Raw genomic sequence first — 17,495 nt, forward strand, 5'->3', positions numbered from 1 at the left:
GAGTGCCGTCTGAAAATGTTTTATTAAGATTACATATGGCAAGCGAGGCTTTTGTTTCCAATTCCTCGGACTGAAAATTCATCTTCGTAACAGTTTTACGTACATACATACATACTGCCAATAGAATACAAAGTGTTTTTGCAGTTTCCTGTATTTAATTCGCTACTTCAAATTACCTTGGAGAAGTCACCTTGACACGTTCAAACTCTTGTCCAGATATCTCTTGTGCGAATTATTTTTAATCTTATAAATCTGTACTATGCGAATACTACGCTTTGAACAATAACCTGGACTGAGCAACATAGTAATTATAGTATTTCCTTTAGGACGATATCTCCTTGAATGACGAATGCAATGCTACTTATTTCTATCATGATGTAAAAGAAATAAAAAAAGAAAAGGAAACCTCTTGTAAAAAATGCCACTTAAAATGCGTTCTGTGACGATATAAAAAATAAAAATAACAAAAAATTAATAAAAAAACGTAATAAAATAGTGCACAATAAAAGTGAATACTATAATGCATTATACTCAGTAGTACTTTTATGTTTGATTATAATGGCATCGCGTATCTCGTATCAATGATTCCTGAGTATTTCAGATTTACTCGCGAATGTTCTAAAGCAAATTTCTATACAAGAGAACAATATGGATACAATTTATAATAGAATTAAATAGCTATGCTACATAATGGATCATGACTAAATAGTACTAATGTTAATTGTGCATGTTTCATAAGTCGTGTCCATGGGTAACTGTATTTTGTTACTATTTCAAAGGGCACAAGTTCCAAAAAGAGACAATGCACAACATGTAACATGTCAGTCGATAACATTCTTGATATGTTTTATATTTTTAAATATAGTAAATATTATCTCCAAGTAAGTAATGCAATATTACCAATATTAATAGTAATAATAATAGAAGCAGTAGTAATTGTAGCAGTATTAGTAACAGCAATAGGAGATATTAGTATTTGGAAGGTAATAGTAACAATGGTAATGACAGTGATCATAGCAATAGTAACAATACTAGTGTTCATAATAATTATTCATTTATCAGTTGGATTCTGGTAATAGTGTGATGTGTGGTCGAAATGTAATAGTATGATAGAATTAGAGTGATTAACGCGATGGTGTCATTAGTAACAATAAGTTTAAAGCACAGATCATTACATACACCACTTCTTGGAAAAGGGGTGGGATAAGAAAAACGTTTTGTTTAATTTAAGAACACGATCGAATAATAAATAACGAAATGATATATCCCTTTTGTAAGATACGCAAAATAATATTGAGAAACATCGAGTATAATAATATCTTTCTCAAATTCAAGCATTGAGTTTACGCTTGATTCAAACAAACAAATATTTATACATATACATATGTATATATATATATATATATAAACATACATACATATGTATGTGTATATATACATATATATATATATATATATGTATATATATATATATATAAAAAGAGAAAACATTCAAATATACACACAGTATGCATGTATACATGTAAATATGATTAGAAGAAACGTTTGTATGTACAATTAGAATAGTCATAGAGCAGTAACAACAATGATAAGTAACATCAAAAAGATGATGTTTTTGCTAACTAAGCTCGAAATAAATATCTAAAAAGCAAGCCATTCGCTCGCTTGTTTTCAAACCGCTATAATTCGAGACGATCTGTCTTTCATCTTGTCCTAATATAAAAAAAAAGATCTTATTCGCCGCATGTTCTCCCCTTTGGAACTTCACCCTTTGTATCATTTTTATGTCATTCATTCGCACATCTCTCTTATACCGTAGATACAAAAGTCCTAAGAACAATGCTCCTAGGTATTCTACAAACAAACTTAGGTTTGCAAGGTATTCGTAATTTCTCGATGCACAGTTACCAAGTCTTGTATAAATCCAGCTAATCTGGCATTCAAAGTTTCCAAGTTTTGTTTCTGAACTTTGTTTGCACATAAAGCAAGTTCTAATTGTTCTTGGACAACGTTTAACATATCACGCAATTCGGTATTTTCCTTTTGAAGGGCCTGAAAAATGAAATGAAATAATTTAATTTAATGAATTGCCGTAAAATATCACCCTATTACATACCACAAAGTCTTTATTTTTTGTAGCCATAGTAAGAGCCTTTATTTCTTCATTTCGACTTCTTAATTCACTTTCGAGTGCCTCCACTCTTAGCCTCAATGCTTCACTATTCCCTTCTGCTATTTTTCCAGCTTCTAGTTCTGCATATTTTGCTTTTACCCTGGCATTTTCTTCTTTATATAACTGCAATTGTCTCTTCCACTCATCCACATTAGCTGTTGATTCTTGGAGCGCGCTTGTTAATCTAGCGTTGTTTGTTTTAAGAGTAGCCAATTCAACCTGTAATGCAGGCCATATTGTAAAAATTATGGAAAATCGTTAAAATTAAAATGTATTTACATTCCTATTATTCTTTTATCCTGTGCATATGCATGCTCTGATGTAACCAGAATTAGTATTGAGCATGTAGGAGCATATTGTGCTACAAACATACCTCCCATTTTTTGGCATTAGCAGAACTTTGAGCTAAAGCAAGCTTCAACCTGTCATTTTCATATTTCAGCTGCATCTCTGCCGACTGTCCAGCTTGCGTCGAACCAAGTTGGGCTGGTTTCCCTTGGTGCTGCGGGCTTTCTGTACTCTGCTGAGAAACACTTTGTGATCTTGAATGGACTGCATTTTTCAATTCATCGTCCGTTTTATTTTGACAACTGCCAGGTAAGGGACTGCTGCTTACCGAAGATACACTGTTTTGAGCAGAGATCATGTTTGCATTTGGATTAGGATTATTCGATGCCGACACATTAGAGTTGATCATCGAAGAATTTGGTGGATCTATGAGATCCTGCTCCGAAGAAGGCATCCCTGATCTTGACGTGATTGGACTAACATTTGCACTAGTAGCTGGTGTAACCGATGAGCTGTTTGACTGTAGCTTAGCACTAGCTAATTTAGTTGCTTCTTTCACTTCATGAAATTTTTCAATAAACTGTCAAAGTAAAGTTGTACCAAGCGTATTTATGGAATGTTTAAAACAATGAAGTTGTATAAATATACATAATACAAACCTTGCCTAACTCTGCTTCAGAGGAAAATCCTAAACCATATACAGTATTAGCCCTGACGTCTGACCATTGACCAAATTTTTGCGATGTTTTTGTAAATGTCATGTTTGGTGTAATAGTGCTGTTTATTACTGCCTAAAATTATAGAGTAAAAGAATGCATATAATTTTCATGAAGAGTATTAGATTTTCACGGAAAGTTGACAAAAGAGTCACCTTCGATCCTTCAACAGATATTATTCTATAGAGACTTCTAGTTGAATCATAAAAAAAAGACACAGAAACTGCAGCTGTTGAGGCAGATACCCATGAACGTTTAGTTTTAGGATCGATATGAAATACGTGCGCCTTGCACGAGAAAATTGGTTGTTCACTGTAATTAATAATGGAAGGTTAGAATATAAAAAACAATTGGAAGATCCATGTATACGTAATCCCAATTTGGATCAACAGTAATTGTAAATATATTTCTTCGCTCGGGATTTTCACATTGCTAAGTTTTTCTTTCAAAGCAGTTCTTGTTGCTGTTTGTGCAGATGTTCCATTGTGCAAGAAGATAAAACAGTTATCGTTTTGTTAGAAATAAGGAAATGAATTTGTTTGTAGAAATTGACAAAAGTAGAGATCCAGTTTAAATTTCAATAGGTTCGATTTCATTCCGGAGGAAGTTCAGGAAATAAGTGTAAAATAAAATCATATCGTTAAGAATTCTCTTCCAAAAGATAACTATATTTCTGATATAGATTTTGCGATTACTACAAACAATACATGCAGTTTGTACAATTTAAATGCAAACAAGCATCGAGGAATCAAAATAACATTTTGCCAATAATGATTCTATTGTAATTTACAATAAAATTATAATATTTAGCACAAAAAATTAAAAATTAGTTAACTATGTAAGAATGTTCATGCCTATTCATGCGAATAAATAGAAACATAATCGCATTATGCGGTTCATCTGAAAAGAAAAAAAGGTATATCACACATTTATTACCACAAATATATATGCATTATAATTCAGAGATCGATAAGAAAATTTCAATAAATTATCTTGATAGAGAGATAAGACAATAACAAACGACAAATAAGAAATTTAAATGAGAACTCATCAGTTTTTAATAAAATATAATAAAAGAAAAGAGATCACACAGTGTGTTATTGTTTATATCATACAAAACTTTTACATGACTTTTTCAAAGCAAGTCAGTTTTTATGATAAGGCCGCTCTACAAAATAAACTATTTTTTACGGGAAGATCATGTATATCAAATTTGGCTAGCCCACTAGAGTTAGATAAAGGCCACACTGAAAAAAAAAAAAAGAGGAAAAATAAGAAAGGTTATTCTCGTATAATCCTTTTTCATATGTACAAGTCGTTTTTATACGTATCAGTGATCAAGTAGCGCAACAAAATATGGAGGATGAGTTTTAACCAGAATGACCTATTTTATATAGACTGATAAAGTCGACTGATTAATAAATCGACAACAATTAATCCGAATGTACGACGTAAAAATTGATTTTCGTATGTAGACACATTACACACCCTTGAGAGGTGACGCGAGTTCTCACCATATTCACTTACCCCATTATTTCTTTACTCGATAACGTGCAAATAAGAGTTACTCCAATAAATATTACAAATCCAATATAGTTTCCAAGGGAAAGGATCGCAGAGTATTCTGATATTTGACTAGGAACCCCTGTGCGAAAAGCAGAGACCCACCAGTTGACAGCCGCCATCGGCCAAATTCTATAGCGAGTGGCAATGGTTACGTGATATCATGAAAGTAGACGAACTTTCACGACACCTGGATTTAATCGATTTTCTACAAAACGTTATGTCCACTGAATTTATCAGCTGGATGTATTCTATATCACGCAATCTAGAGACTATGAAACGTTAACCAATCATAAACCTTTTCGCATCTGCTCACTTCTTAAGAGAAAACGCGAGAGGATTTAATTGGTTCTACTTGTTTCCTCATACGATACACAAAATTTATTTTTACTTTTATATACCGCCTGTAATTCATTTTACTCACGCGTGTATACGCGATCATTACAAATTCTTAATAAGTAATAATAGAAATTTGTCAAGAGAGAATTAAACGGATCGCTCGCAGCACCCTCTGTGATAATTACAATATCGCTGCCTCTTCTATGATTGGTGGATGATAACACGATACCTAAGTTAGATCATCGGCGGCTTTTTCTTTCGTTATTTTACAAATAAAAGGGTTACATTGTACTCGTAAAATTAACGAACGCATCAAAGAAAATGTTTATATCATCGAAGTTGGCAATGATCAAAACGATATCTTTTTTGCGCCGCATATAACGTCGATTCTAGAGACGGTCTTCGCATTACATTATTTTGCCTTCGTCGATTGTACCTTTATAAAGCAGGGGGAGGTGGTAAACGAAAGAGATTGTCTGGAGCGATACCTGAGCTTCTGTTTCTTCGTAGAGCGAGCGCTTTACTCGCGAAGCGAGACAATGAAAGTGCGGCACGTTGAGTGGGTGTGTGGTTGGAGGGGGGACAGCACCATAAGAGAAAGAGGAGGAAAAGGTGTTACGATGGAGTAGGAGAAGGTGCGCGCGCGAGATTAAGAGAGAAAGGTATATAGAGAAAGAGAGGGAGAGCAAACGAGGGAACGCGCGCGCGAGAGAGAGAGAGAGAGAGAGAGAGAGAGAAAGGCCAGCAGGAGGGCAAAAGTCGTTCCTTTTGCGAGTAGTGTCATGGCTGCATCGTCGTCGTGAGAGAAAGAGAGACTGGTAGCGTGCGCGTTGAACAGAGAACACGAGTGGGAGAGAGAGAGAGAGAGAGAGAGAGAGAGAGAGAGAGAGGGAGAGGAAGGAACGAGTGCACGAGAGAGAGAGAGAGAGAGAGAGAGAGAAAGAAAGAAAGAGAGTGCGTAAACGAAGAAAGAGAGGGAGTAAAAATCTGGAGATAATGAAATGACGGTGCGTTCGAGCGAGTAGGCGCGAAAACGTTAGTGCGCGCTAAGAAATCGGGTGCGTGTGTCTCTGATTAAACGAGAGAGGAAGAAAGAAAGAAAGAAAGAAAGAGTGAGTGAGTGATTGAGTGAGCGAGCGAGAGCGAGAGAGATAGAGAGAAAGAGAGAGAGAGAGAGAGAGACAGAGAAGAGAGGAGAGAAAGAGAGAGAGAGAGAAAAGAATCGACGACGTGTTTTTCCCGATGCGGAAGCTCGTCCGAGTATACGCGATAGAGGGTGCTTTCGCGCGTGCTTAAAAAACCACTCTCTCCTTTCTTATCGCGTTATAACGATGAACAACTTCAACTTCAGTGAATTGTGTTGCCTGTTTTGCTGTCCGCCCTGCCCATCGAGAATCGCCGCGAAGCTAGCGTTCCTACCGCCGGAACCAACGTACACGTTCATCGAGGACGAAGGCTCCTCGAAGTTTACGATCTCTCTATCGGAACGTGCCGAGTGGCAATATAACGAGAGAGAACTGGAATCGGTCGAAGGTTTTTACGCGAGGACGTCTAGGGGCAATCGTATAGCATGCGTTTTCGTACGTTGTTCGGCAACGGCACGTTTCACCTTATTATTCTCTCACGGGAACGCCGTCGATCTTGGCCAGATGTCTAGCGTCTATCTCGGACTTGGCTCCAGGATAAATTGTAATATATTCAGTTACGATTATTCGGGATACGGGTTGTCGAATGGCAAGCCCTCCGAGAAGAACCTCTACGCCGACATAGACGCTGCGTGGCACGCTCTAAGGACGCGATACGGTATCAGCCCGGAAAATATAATCCTCTATGGTCAAAGTATCGGAACCGTGCCCACCGTCGATCTTGCAACAAGATACGAGGTTGGCGCGGTCGTTCTGCATTCGCCGCTCATGTCCGGCATGCGTGTTGCATTTCGAAGCACTAAGAGAACTTGGTTCTTCGACGCCTTTGCCAAGTAAGCTCTACTTTCTCTCTGCTGTTTTTACTTTCTTTTCTTTTCTCTCTCTCTCTTTCACTTAATCTTTTTGTCTTTTTCTTTTTATGCTCTCTCTCTCTCTTTCCCCCCCTCTCTCTCTCTCTCTCAATCTTTTTGTCTCTTTTTCTTTTTATGCTCTTTCTCTCTTTCTCTCTCTCTCTCTCTCTCTCTCTCTCTCTGTCTCTGTCTCTGTCTCTGTCTCTGTCTATCTGCCTGTATCTCGCTCATTCGCACGCGTTCTGCATCTCACCGATGACGCATCTTTCTTACGTGTCCATCCTCATAACTAATTCATAAGAGTCATTCGTTTACCACGAAAAATGTACTTTCATTTCTATATGACATGTTTGAGCGAGACACGCGCGTGCGATAGAGTTGGAAGAAATACGTAGAGAGAGAGTGAGAGAAAGAGAGAGAGAGAGAGAGAGAGAGAGAGCATAGATCTATGTTGACATACACGTGCTCTCTGCTGATTATAACAACGCTATATGAAAAAGCCGTTATTATGAATCTTGCTTTATGACGTCTTTTTCAAATCCGATTATTCAATCTTTTTTGCGAATACGCTTTGGGAAGCAACAAAAGTTTGTTTCTCGCGTCACGGAAACCTATGAATCGCTACACATTGCTTATCGCAACTCGCTAATTGGTATTAACTTTTGTTCTACATATATCGCATGCATGTCGAATGAAAGATTAACCTTGTATTAACCACAAAAGATTTTTTCTTCAAAAGAACAAAGTGCGCAATCATTTTTGTAATTGGAATTGTTGTATAGCATTGTTCGAAGTCATCATAATATTAAAATTACTTTTCTTTCTAATGACTTGTCTACTTTACTCTTAATTGATGCATTCCTTTTGTGATTACAGTATAGATAAGGTACCCAAAGTAACATCTCCTGTTTTGGTTATTCATGGTACTTCAGACGACGTTATAGATTTCAGTCATGGACAGGCTATTTATGAAAGATGTCCAAGAGCTGTGGAACCATTATGGATCGATGTATGTATTTTATGGTTTTAATATATAAATATATATATATATAAATTTAATAAGAATAAGAATTTATCTTTTGCATAGACATATTTCTAATGTTTTCTTCTTGTCGTAGGGAGCTGGTCATAATGATGTAGAACTTTACAATCAATATTACGAACGGCTGAAGCAATTTGTAAGCATAGAGTTGGTAAACTGACGGCGACTCAGCCTCTCCCAGAGTCAGGGGGGGCCGGGAGGTGGAGATACACAAGTTAGTAGTCAGAGTCGTAGTACCGCAAATGATTCAAATACTATCAGTTCTATTTCAACGAGTTCTCTGACCGAAAAACTTGTCTAGCAGTCACCTCCCACAGGGGAGAAGGCTCCTGTCCTCCCCTGTGATAAAGAGTCATCTTTTGCTTCTGTGGACGATGTGGTCCTCGCCCGTAAATTACCTTTTGCTTCTTTGGCCGATAGCCAAGAAATTTATTTTAAACAGATCTCAAAGAAAAACCGCTCTAAAAATGGGGATCCGTGTTTGGATGGACGTACTAAGAAACTGAATATAGAGACCGACTTAAAGAATCCAATGCAGAAAAGTTATTCTACCAGTACAGTGGAAAAGGAACAAGGTAAAACAGAATTGGGGAGTGCTAATAGTTGTCACGATGTTAGAACAAATAATACTGGCCTATCTACCAAAAAGTTAGCAAGCTTGTCGAAATATTACAAGTATGTGGACGGAAAATTAAAGCCAATTCCTTCATTTTCAAATGCTTCTGCAGGTGCTAAGAAAGGCAGTACTGATTTAAAGGATACTCATAGTAATGTCAAACCGGACAAAAAGAATCCCTTGTCACAATTTTATTACAACGGCGTAGAATCTGCATTTGGTTCGCACTGTCCACCTAAAAGCTGTAAACAACGCTTACGTACTTCGATCGTGGAGGGTATTACGAAAGGGAAGAAGACCGATGAAAAGGAAGATCGCAATCGCAGCGCAAAGTATCGTGAGACTACTACGAAGAAGTTTTTGTGGAGTGGAAATTTTCATCCCTTAAGAAATCTTGGCGCTAGAACTTCGCTGACTGTAGAACCCGATAAGATCACCATAACCCCATCGAAATATTCACCATGTGCTAGTAGGCTCGCAGCCAGTTCGAAGATATTGTCAAACGATTTAGGTGCGAATTCCGACAGTCCCTTGCACGTAGCAAGATCAAGAAGCCCGTCACGGGTCGACGTACAAACAACGGATAATAATACGTCGAAGAATGTTGAAAGAACGTCAATGCAGGCCAGTTTGTCATTGAATATACAACAATTTATAAAGACTCGATGTGCACCACGTAGTAAAAGTGTTGACGATAGCTGTGTAACCTCACTGACTAGCGAAGCTACGACGCTTAGTTATTCACCCACTAGCACGGAGGTATTGTCTTTAGGAGAGGTCGGTCAGCAAACGTCGTCAGCTGAAGGTTCTGCTAGTTATTCAGAAGTGAAAGAGAAACTGGTCACAGAGTGCTCTGATAAAGTTCAAAGAGCGTCATTAGAGACTAAGTGTTAATAACTCCATACATTTCGCCCATTGCTGTTCTGCCAATCTCTTCCATGCGTTTTAAAAGGGGAGAAGACGCAAATTTTTATTATTCGTTACGACGTCTTTAGGCTATATTTAACGTCAGTGATATACCGTCACACGCGACAGCATACTCACACGTTTATGAAGTTTACACTCCATTTTCACGAATGTGTAAAGATAAGTATATGCGCGCGCGCATGCACCTCTGTCGTATCGCGTATTCTTACCTATAAAACTCGTGCATATGTGTAAACTGAATTTCCATGCGACATAACTGCGAAACACATTGATGTTACAAATATTCCAAGTATTATTATTTCTATTGTCTTTTTTTTTTTTCTGTTCTAGTTCTTTTTACAATCAATTCCGTAGATTCATCATTCTGCATGTATAGATAAAAATGTTTCCTTCTTTTTTATTTTTTTTTATTTTTTTTTTTTCTTTTGTATTCTTTTTTGTTAGAAAAGCGGAAGAATTTCTACCGTGATTGTGCAATATATACATTTCTCTTATACTTTGAATTTATTATTAGAAAGAAAGATAAAAAGGAAAAAAAAATTCATCGTACCTGTGTCTAAAGTGATTGCGTTTATTACGAAAAACAATAATAACGCCTAACGGTAATATTCTTTCCGTTTTATCGAGTTTTTCTTTAGTTCTTTGTTCCCCCATTGTTTCTTCGTTATTATTTTTTTTTTTTAACGCAGTAACGTCTATGAATATATACAATACATGAGTATGCGACATTATTGCGTGGATCTAGCTGATTGATCAAAATGTTGTCTGCCAGGAAATATGGTTCGTGATACTATTGTCATTGCATAATGATTATATGATATATTTATATATACATATTTATATATATATATATATATATATATATATATATATATATATGTACACATATATATATGATTATATAATGATAATGCGACAGCATGTGAAGCGAGAATCATACTATATTAATTCAAACATCATACAAATAAAATGATACTCTTTTATAAAGAAGCAGAAGATTAGAAATAACATAAAAGATATTTAATGAAAAAGAAAATTCAAAAAAAAAATATGGAAAGAGGTCATCTCTATGAGATGTTGAATTATCGCTTATCAATACATAAAAAATACGTTTTGTCTGTATCGATTGACAAGTTGAGGTTCTTAGAAATCGCTAAATAGTTTTTCTCTCGATGATCTTTCTTTTGCATAATTATTATTATTATTATTTTATTTTTTTTTATTTTTTTATTTTTTTCTTCCTTTTGATCGTGTATACAAAAAAGCGATGAAAAGAAGCAGTGTGATTTTAAAGAGAGAGTTGCGCTTTCGTGATAAAGTTTACAAAGAATTCTGTGGTAGTAAGGGCTGAGATATATCTTCCAAGATAGTAAAGATTCTCTTTTATAGGATAAGATGGAATAGAAAATAACGTCTGACGTGTTGCGAGGTCATGTACGCGATTTCTAACGGTTACCGTTTTGCGTGTACCGTTGTGAACGAGCGTGTCGATCGTGACGTGAAAGAACGTAAGCAACAATAATAACGAATGGAAATAGCTAGGGACAATATAACTGCCAAATTTGACTATGAATTAGTTAACTTCTAAAGAGGCGAACCGTGTGAAGGATCTTGTCTATAGGTATGTTTCTCGTTAGTATTTTTATATCTCGATAATGTATATAGAGTGCAATTAGAACATCTTCTTTATTAGTGGTACGCATTACTACGACACACACTCTCACGGCGATAGTTGCGAAGAAATCGAGTGGAGCCTATGGAATAAGAAATAAACAAATGAAAAAAGGAGAAGTGATTGAAACATAAAAAAAAAAAAAAAAAAAAAAAGAGACGGAAGTTGGACGTCGAGAATATTCGTTAGCAGAACACAATACACATACACATACACATAACATACGAGCGTAATTCCATTTTAATGATTAGACTTACTAAACTCTTGAACGACCTCACTAATTTTATATATACACATATATAATATAGAGAGAGATTATATATATATATATATATGTATATAATATATATTTATCTATATATATATATATATATATATATATATAGACAGATATATATACATATGTATATTAAGATTAAGAAGAATATAACGTTGATAAGTGGCTACAGTCGCCTTGCATCGCATAAAAAACTTAATTTAAATATCTACATCGTTAAACTTTTCATTATCGATCGTACCATAAATATCTCTTATGATTCGTATTGATAAAAAGAAATTCGAATAAAAAAGAAAGAAAGCAAAAACGATTTGTTTAAAGCGACCGCCATTCTCCACCTTCCATTGTGGTAATGTATCGAAAGTACAATGCTTGCCGTTTGTTGAATATGGAGATCGCATGGTAAAGAAGGTTGCTACCAGTTTGATCAGCGGTATTTATAATTCCATTCTAGTGAATTATTCTGTTTTAGTTTTACATTTTTTTTCTTTTTTTTTTTTTTTTTTTTTTTTTTTTTTTGTATTTTTTTTAATTACTTTCGTGATTGTGTGCTTTATGAATTTTGTCGTTTTTATTATTTTAATATAAATTGAAAATGAACGAAGAATAGTCAAGAAAAATGATCCACGTAAGATTTATAAAATTACATATCTTCTATTATTCATCGATTCCAGTTTTATGGAGCTCCGATGAATGTATTTGTTGTATTCGTGTGAATCGTAGAAACTTTATTTTTTTTTTTTTTTGCCCAATAAACTAAATGATGTTCTTCCAATTCTATACTCTCGGACAATAGAGATTCATCGAATACACACATACCATATACACGTAATAAACAAACACACATGTATACTTATATCGATTTCGATTGTTAAAAATTTATTCATTTGCAACGATCTCTTCGTACGTACATCGGCGAGCGACCAGAGTGTAAATGAAATTGTTAAAGGTTATCCACGCGATTCACAATCATCGTTTATCAATGCGTACACATTCATTCCATTGGCTCCCCTTATAAGATTATACTGATCTAATAAGTATTTCGTAAATCATAAAGAAAAGACATTTGCATTGTTTCGTGTTCGATAAGAAAGGAAAAAAAAAGGAAAAAAAAAGAAAAAAAAAAGAGCAAAACAAGGACTTTTGTACGGCGCACGACAATTTAAACGTGTATGTTCCCATCCTTTTTTTTTTTTTTTCTTTCTCTCTCTCTCTCTCTCTCTCTCTCTCTCTCTCTCTCTCTCTCTCTCTCTCTCCTTCACTCTAACCTTCTTCTCCTCCATTCTCTCTCTGTCTCTCTCTGTCTCTTACTCTTTGTCTTTATTCCCAATCCCCTTTTTTACTCTCTCTTTCTCTCTCCCCCCCTCCTCCCCAGCCCTGTTCGTCTATCGTGTGTAGTGTGTAGTGTGATCGACCGGTTTTCGAGAAGCACTTTTCGTCTTTCATCTTCGCATCCAGCGAGAAAAATGATGCTCGTGTTTGTGCTACGTATACGTCGCGAGTGTCAAGATTACCACGTTGCACAACATCGGTATTTCTAATATTGTACATAATAGCGTATAAGCGATGTATTAGGAGTAATGTTATCTTATTTTGTTTCTTTTTTTTTTTTTCTTCTTTTTTTTTTTTCTTCGGTCGTATCCAATCGTATATTCACAGGGGTAGAAGAAGAGCTCGATTTTTTTTTCTAGGTTGTAGAGCGCTTCTTTCATCGGTCGAGAATAAGTATAAACGTAAGTTCATGACTATCGCAGCTTTTTCTTTGAGAACGAAAAAAGAATAAGGATAAAACAGAAGTAAAGAGAGAGAGCGAGAGAGAGGGAGAGAGACGAAAGATGAGATCGACCGCCTTGTATGAATATGCCGAAGATTTATTGCTAATTTAACGCGGAAAAATAGTTACAAGGGATTATTTCTTACGATAATAATGTAGAGAAAGAAAAAGTAGATTAAACGATAAGAGAGTGAGAGAGAGAGAGAGAGAGAGAGAGAGAGAGAGAGAGAGAGAGAGAGAGAGAGAGAGGGAGGGAGAGATATATAAAGAAAAGTTGGAGTAGAATTAGAAGGGAAGGTAGGAAGAAATAAGAGAATGAAACATGTAGGAATAGAAAGAAAAAAAAAAGAAAATATTTCTAGATAACTCTGCGAGGGTTATTTTAGAATTTTATACTTCCACCACACTCGACTCGAGCGTACTGTATATGGGTACATTGCGAAGTACTTTATTAATCTTGTGAAATGTTAACACGATGTATAATTAAAATGTAAATTACATGTTTAAGCACAGATATCATAATAGTGTTGTCTCAATTATCCGCCATCTTGACGATCCGTATTTTGCAGCAAAAACTAATTTACCCAGTAAAACTGCTTCTGAACAACTTCAGAGCTCTTTATCAGCAGTTCTACTTTATTCCTGCACAAATTTACTTTGGTATCTAACAATAAGTTGTGTTCTATGTCGCGAAGCAAAAGCCAATTTCTTTACAGTCGTGTTCTACTCGAAAGCAGGAGAAGGAAGCGTCATTTGGAGAGGTACGGAGCCGGCTTCTTTCCACGGACTTGTCTTCTTCGTTGCTCGGCTCACCTGCGCTGAAACCTGATGCGGACGATAAAAATGAGAACAGGTTGCCGGACGCCGTCGACTCGAGTTCTCTCGTACGGTACGTCGTCGTCGTCGTACGGAGCGAGTAAAGTCGCTTTGAGAAGGAAGCAAACTTATTCGGTATACAATACGATTTACTCTACGTACTTAAGAGGAGATATCGTCCAAGTTTCTTACCTAAAGATCGCTTTTGTTTATCCTTTCATTTTCTTTTTTAAATTATTTATGATTAACGAATTTGTTGTTTAAAACATGTCACACTTTCTGTTTTATCATATAATAAAGATTTCTCTTATTTTTTCTAATAACTATGACTAACTTTCTTTAATAATTACGTATCTTTAGAAACGAAATCGTTCCTTCTTGCTTTTGTATATATATATATATATATATATATATATATATATATATATATATACAAAATACATATATATATATACATGTGTAGACAACGATATTCGGTCCAAAGAACATATTCATTGTTCCGTCCGTTCGTTACTAGAGCGTTTTGTTGGCTATCGTCGAATGGAGTATAAGATAGAGCGAGAGGGGAAAGCTTCGAGACTGAGAGAGCTTTGGCTAGTGAAGAACATGGTAGTCAGAGAAAGGGCTTCACACGAATCCCATAGAGACTCTCTAGATGGCATACGATTTGTATTGGCGAAAACTCACCTTCCATTCAAACTCTCTTATCGAAGTAGTATCAAATAAACTTATCGCAAGAATAGAGATAAAAAGTACAAATGAAATAAAGTTTATCCAATTTTGCAATATGTGTATCGTATTCGATATAAAGTACGCCATTTTATTCTTCGAAAGAAATATGACGATCAAGAACAAATGGATGGAATAAATTGGAACAAATGGATGGAATAAAAAGGTATCTTGTGATTTAAAAAATATGGATAGCAGATAGATAAAGAAGGAGGAGGGAAAACGAACGGAATCTCAGAAAAGCAATCACGTTGACGCAAAATATACATAAGCGCACGTTGAACGACAAGAATGGAGGGGGAACGAAGTGAATTGAAAGGAACGTATCGTGCTGGCTAGCTACTCGAAGGGACCGAAGAATGGTCGTGGACCTCGGTCCGTCGTAGAGTTGATTGTGGTGGGGATAGAGAGCGCGCGAGTTGGTGCGAATGAGAGAGAGAAAGAGAGCGAAGGAGCGCGCGAGTCAGTCGAGTGGTGGGGGTAGAGGCACGGTGGGGGTTGAGAATCGGCGGTAGCGGCAGTTGCGATCCGAACGTCGTGCGCGAACTTTGTGTCGTTCCGTCCCCTACGTGCTTCGACTTACGCGTTCACGTTGTACGTCGTACAACCGATCACGACGACAACGACAACGACGACGACGACGAGGAGTAAAAGACGAGGCTTCCTTTTGTAGTTTTTATTCGTTTTGTGCATTTTTCATTTCCGAACATAGTCGATGTCGTCTTAACACGCGTTCTTTATTTAACGTTATTTTCTTTTATGAAAACCAGTGACAGAGAGTAAGAGAAAGAAAAATAAAAAAGAAAAAAAACAGTGAACATCATTTCAGTGATACAGGTAGTGTTTTATAATATTATTCCGTGTTGGAGACGAGGCAAAGAAGCGTCATGGCGTCTCCATGACGACGATCGGCATTATCGTTGGCCGATTGGTACACGCATTATTAGTAGTGGGCTGTAGTTTTTTTCAATCGTCGATTTTCTTCGTCAAAGAAAAACCGCAAGATCGTCTAACATCTTCAACTATTTTGGAATAGAATAATATCAAGGAACGAAGGCAGTGTGGGTGGGAGGGAAGCAACGCAAGGAAGAACATTCTACGCTTAGTTTTCTGGTAAGTGAAATATTATCTTTCGAATAATCACTTCTCAAATCGATTCAATAATCAAAGTTTACCGTTATCTGACGCGCAACACTAGGGGGCGCTTTCGCGCATCGAAACTTGTGATTCGCGCGCCTCTTTTGATTACATTTTTATTCTATACTGTGAAGGATACTTTTCGCTGTTTTTTCATTGATTTTGTTTTCTCTATCTTTAATGTTGTCTGCGATTCTCACTGATTTATATCGCGAATATGAATTGAAGACAGAGAGAGAGAGAAGGAGAGAGAGAAAGAAAGAAAGAAAGAGAGAGAGAGAGAGAGAGAGAGAGAGAGAGAGAGAGAGAGAGAGAGAGAGAGAGGGAGAGAGGGAGAAAACTTTTTATTGCGTGTTCGTTGCGTGACGCTTTCTTCGTCGAGCGTAGCTCTTTGCTTCGTGGTTCGATGGCGAGTATAATCGGCGTCCCCCTCGAAGGAACGGCACTACTTCTTTACCAGCATTGAAAATTGCCATGTGAGAATGACCTCACAGATCGCAGTCTCTTCTGTTCGTTTCAAGGGCAAAAGAAAAGTTGTTAAACTACGCTCGAGACTACATTCTTTTCAACGTTTTTCCGATATGTCCTCGATGTGAAAGAGAGTAATGGCCGCCGTCGATGTAAGGTAAAGGGTGCTGGAAAAAAGTCATAAATCATTTGTTAGAGGTCTTCTTAAAAACGATCCACTTTTGGTACTATACATACGTCATCTTATTTATTAATATAAATCGTCTTGTGTTTTCACGTAAACATAACCTTCTAAACAACTTCGGGGTGAATTCGTCGGGACATGTCGCGATTTATTTTATCCGCTCTGCACTTTATTTAAACGTCAAGAGTTTCCTAAAGATAAGTCTGCATCATAAATTTTGACCACGTTGCATATAAACGATGCTTTCTATTTATATTTCAGTCTCGGAAAAAAGTAATCTGTAACGATAAATTCGATTACACGAAGAGAAGAGATTTTTGATAATCTAATCGAAATATTCGTCATTAATGAAATATTATTAAATAACAAAGATTTTTGTTAGGTATATACATATATATATATATATTACATTATTATAGTACGTATATAGAACTATTATACATACATACTAATTGGCAACTAAAGATTTATACTTTGGATGGAATCGTATATACATATATATGAAAAAAGTTCGTAATAGTTTATATCGACGGTAGATGGCATACCGGTAAGTTTCTAATTTTAAACTCATTATTCAAAAATTCTCTCTTCTCCTTTTTCTTTTCTTTTCCTTCCGTGAGCAAGCGAGCAAGTTAGTTTGCTGTTTATAGTCGATAAGTTAAATCCTTTTACGTCAAATAGCATAAGCGTATCGTTACTTTACCGACAAAGCAAAGCCTGAGCTTTCGTTCGAACTAAACGTGAAGGGAATGAGAAGGAGAGAGATAGAAGAGAAGAG

The 17,495-nt window shown here is 36.2% G+C and overlaps 4 protein-coding genes across 7 annotated transcripts in view; 3 read left to right on the forward strand and 1 right to left on the reverse strand.

The window, feature by feature from the left end:
• Positions 1-3: 3 nt before the first annotated feature.
• Positions 4-5,197, reverse strand: LOC124955035 (homer protein homolog 2). 2 transcript variants are annotated; one of them, XM_047508861.1, is made up of 7 exons: positions 4,705-5,197; positions 3,333-3,489; positions 3,121-3,252; positions 2,790-3,041; positions 2,547-2,693; positions 2,117-2,392; positions 4-2,052 (listed from the first exon to the last, which is right to left on the reverse strand). In XM_047508861.1, the coding sequence occupies exons 1-7, from the start codon at positions 4,860-4,862 to the stop codon at positions 1,867-1,869; spliced, it is 1,308 nt and encodes a 435-aa protein (XP_047364817.1). In that variant the 5' UTR covers positions 4,863-5,197; the 3' UTR covers positions 4-1,866. The 2 variants fall into 2 exon arrangements, with proteins under 2 accessions (XP_047364817.1, XP_047364816.1); XM_047508860.1 differs by having other exon boundaries at positions 2,547-3,041; positions 4,705-5,196.
• A 550-nt stretch (positions 5,198-5,747) lies between these two features.
• Positions 5,748-8,336, forward strand: LOC124955036 (alpha/beta hydrolase domain-containing protein 17B). Its single transcript, XM_047508862.1, has 3 exons — positions 5,748-7,057; positions 7,952-8,084; positions 8,194-8,336. The coding sequence occupies exons 1-3, from the start codon at positions 6,411-6,413 to the stop codon at positions 8,275-8,277; spliced, it is 864 nt and encodes a 287-aa protein (XP_047364818.1). The 5' UTR covers positions 5,748-6,410; the 3' UTR covers positions 8,278-8,336.
• Positions 8,337-8,555: 219 nt separating this feature from the next.
• On the forward strand, positions 8,556-13,897 carry LOC124955037. The gene is made up of 2 exons (XM_047508864.1): positions 8,556-8,692; positions 8,846-13,897. The coding sequence occupies exons 1-2, from the start codon at positions 8,650-8,652 to the stop codon at positions 9,625-9,627; spliced, it is 825 nt and encodes a 274-aa protein (XP_047364820.1). The 5' UTR covers positions 8,556-8,649; the 3' UTR covers positions 9,628-13,897.
• Positions 13,898-15,115: 1,218 nt separating this feature from the next.
• Positions 15,116-17,495, forward strand: part of LOC124955033 (semaphorin-1A-like) — a 294,486-nt gene continuing 292,106 nt past the window's right edge. The window contains exons 1-2 of one of the 3 annotated variants that reach the window (XM_047508851.1): positions 15,125-15,765; positions 15,965-16,041. The gene's annotated coding sequence lies outside the window, so the exon portion shown is untranslated. Of the gene's footprint in view, positions 16,042-17,495 lie in introns of all 3 variants that reach the window. The other 2 variants (XM_047508853.1, XM_047508850.1) reach the window with 2 other exon arrangements.

Source organism: Vespa velutina, chromosome 17, assembly GCF_912470025.1.
Source record: "Vespa velutina chromosome 17, iVesVel2.1, whole genome shotgun sequence".
NCBI lineage: Eukaryota > Metazoa > Arthropoda > Insecta > Hymenoptera > Vespidae > Vespa > Vespa velutina.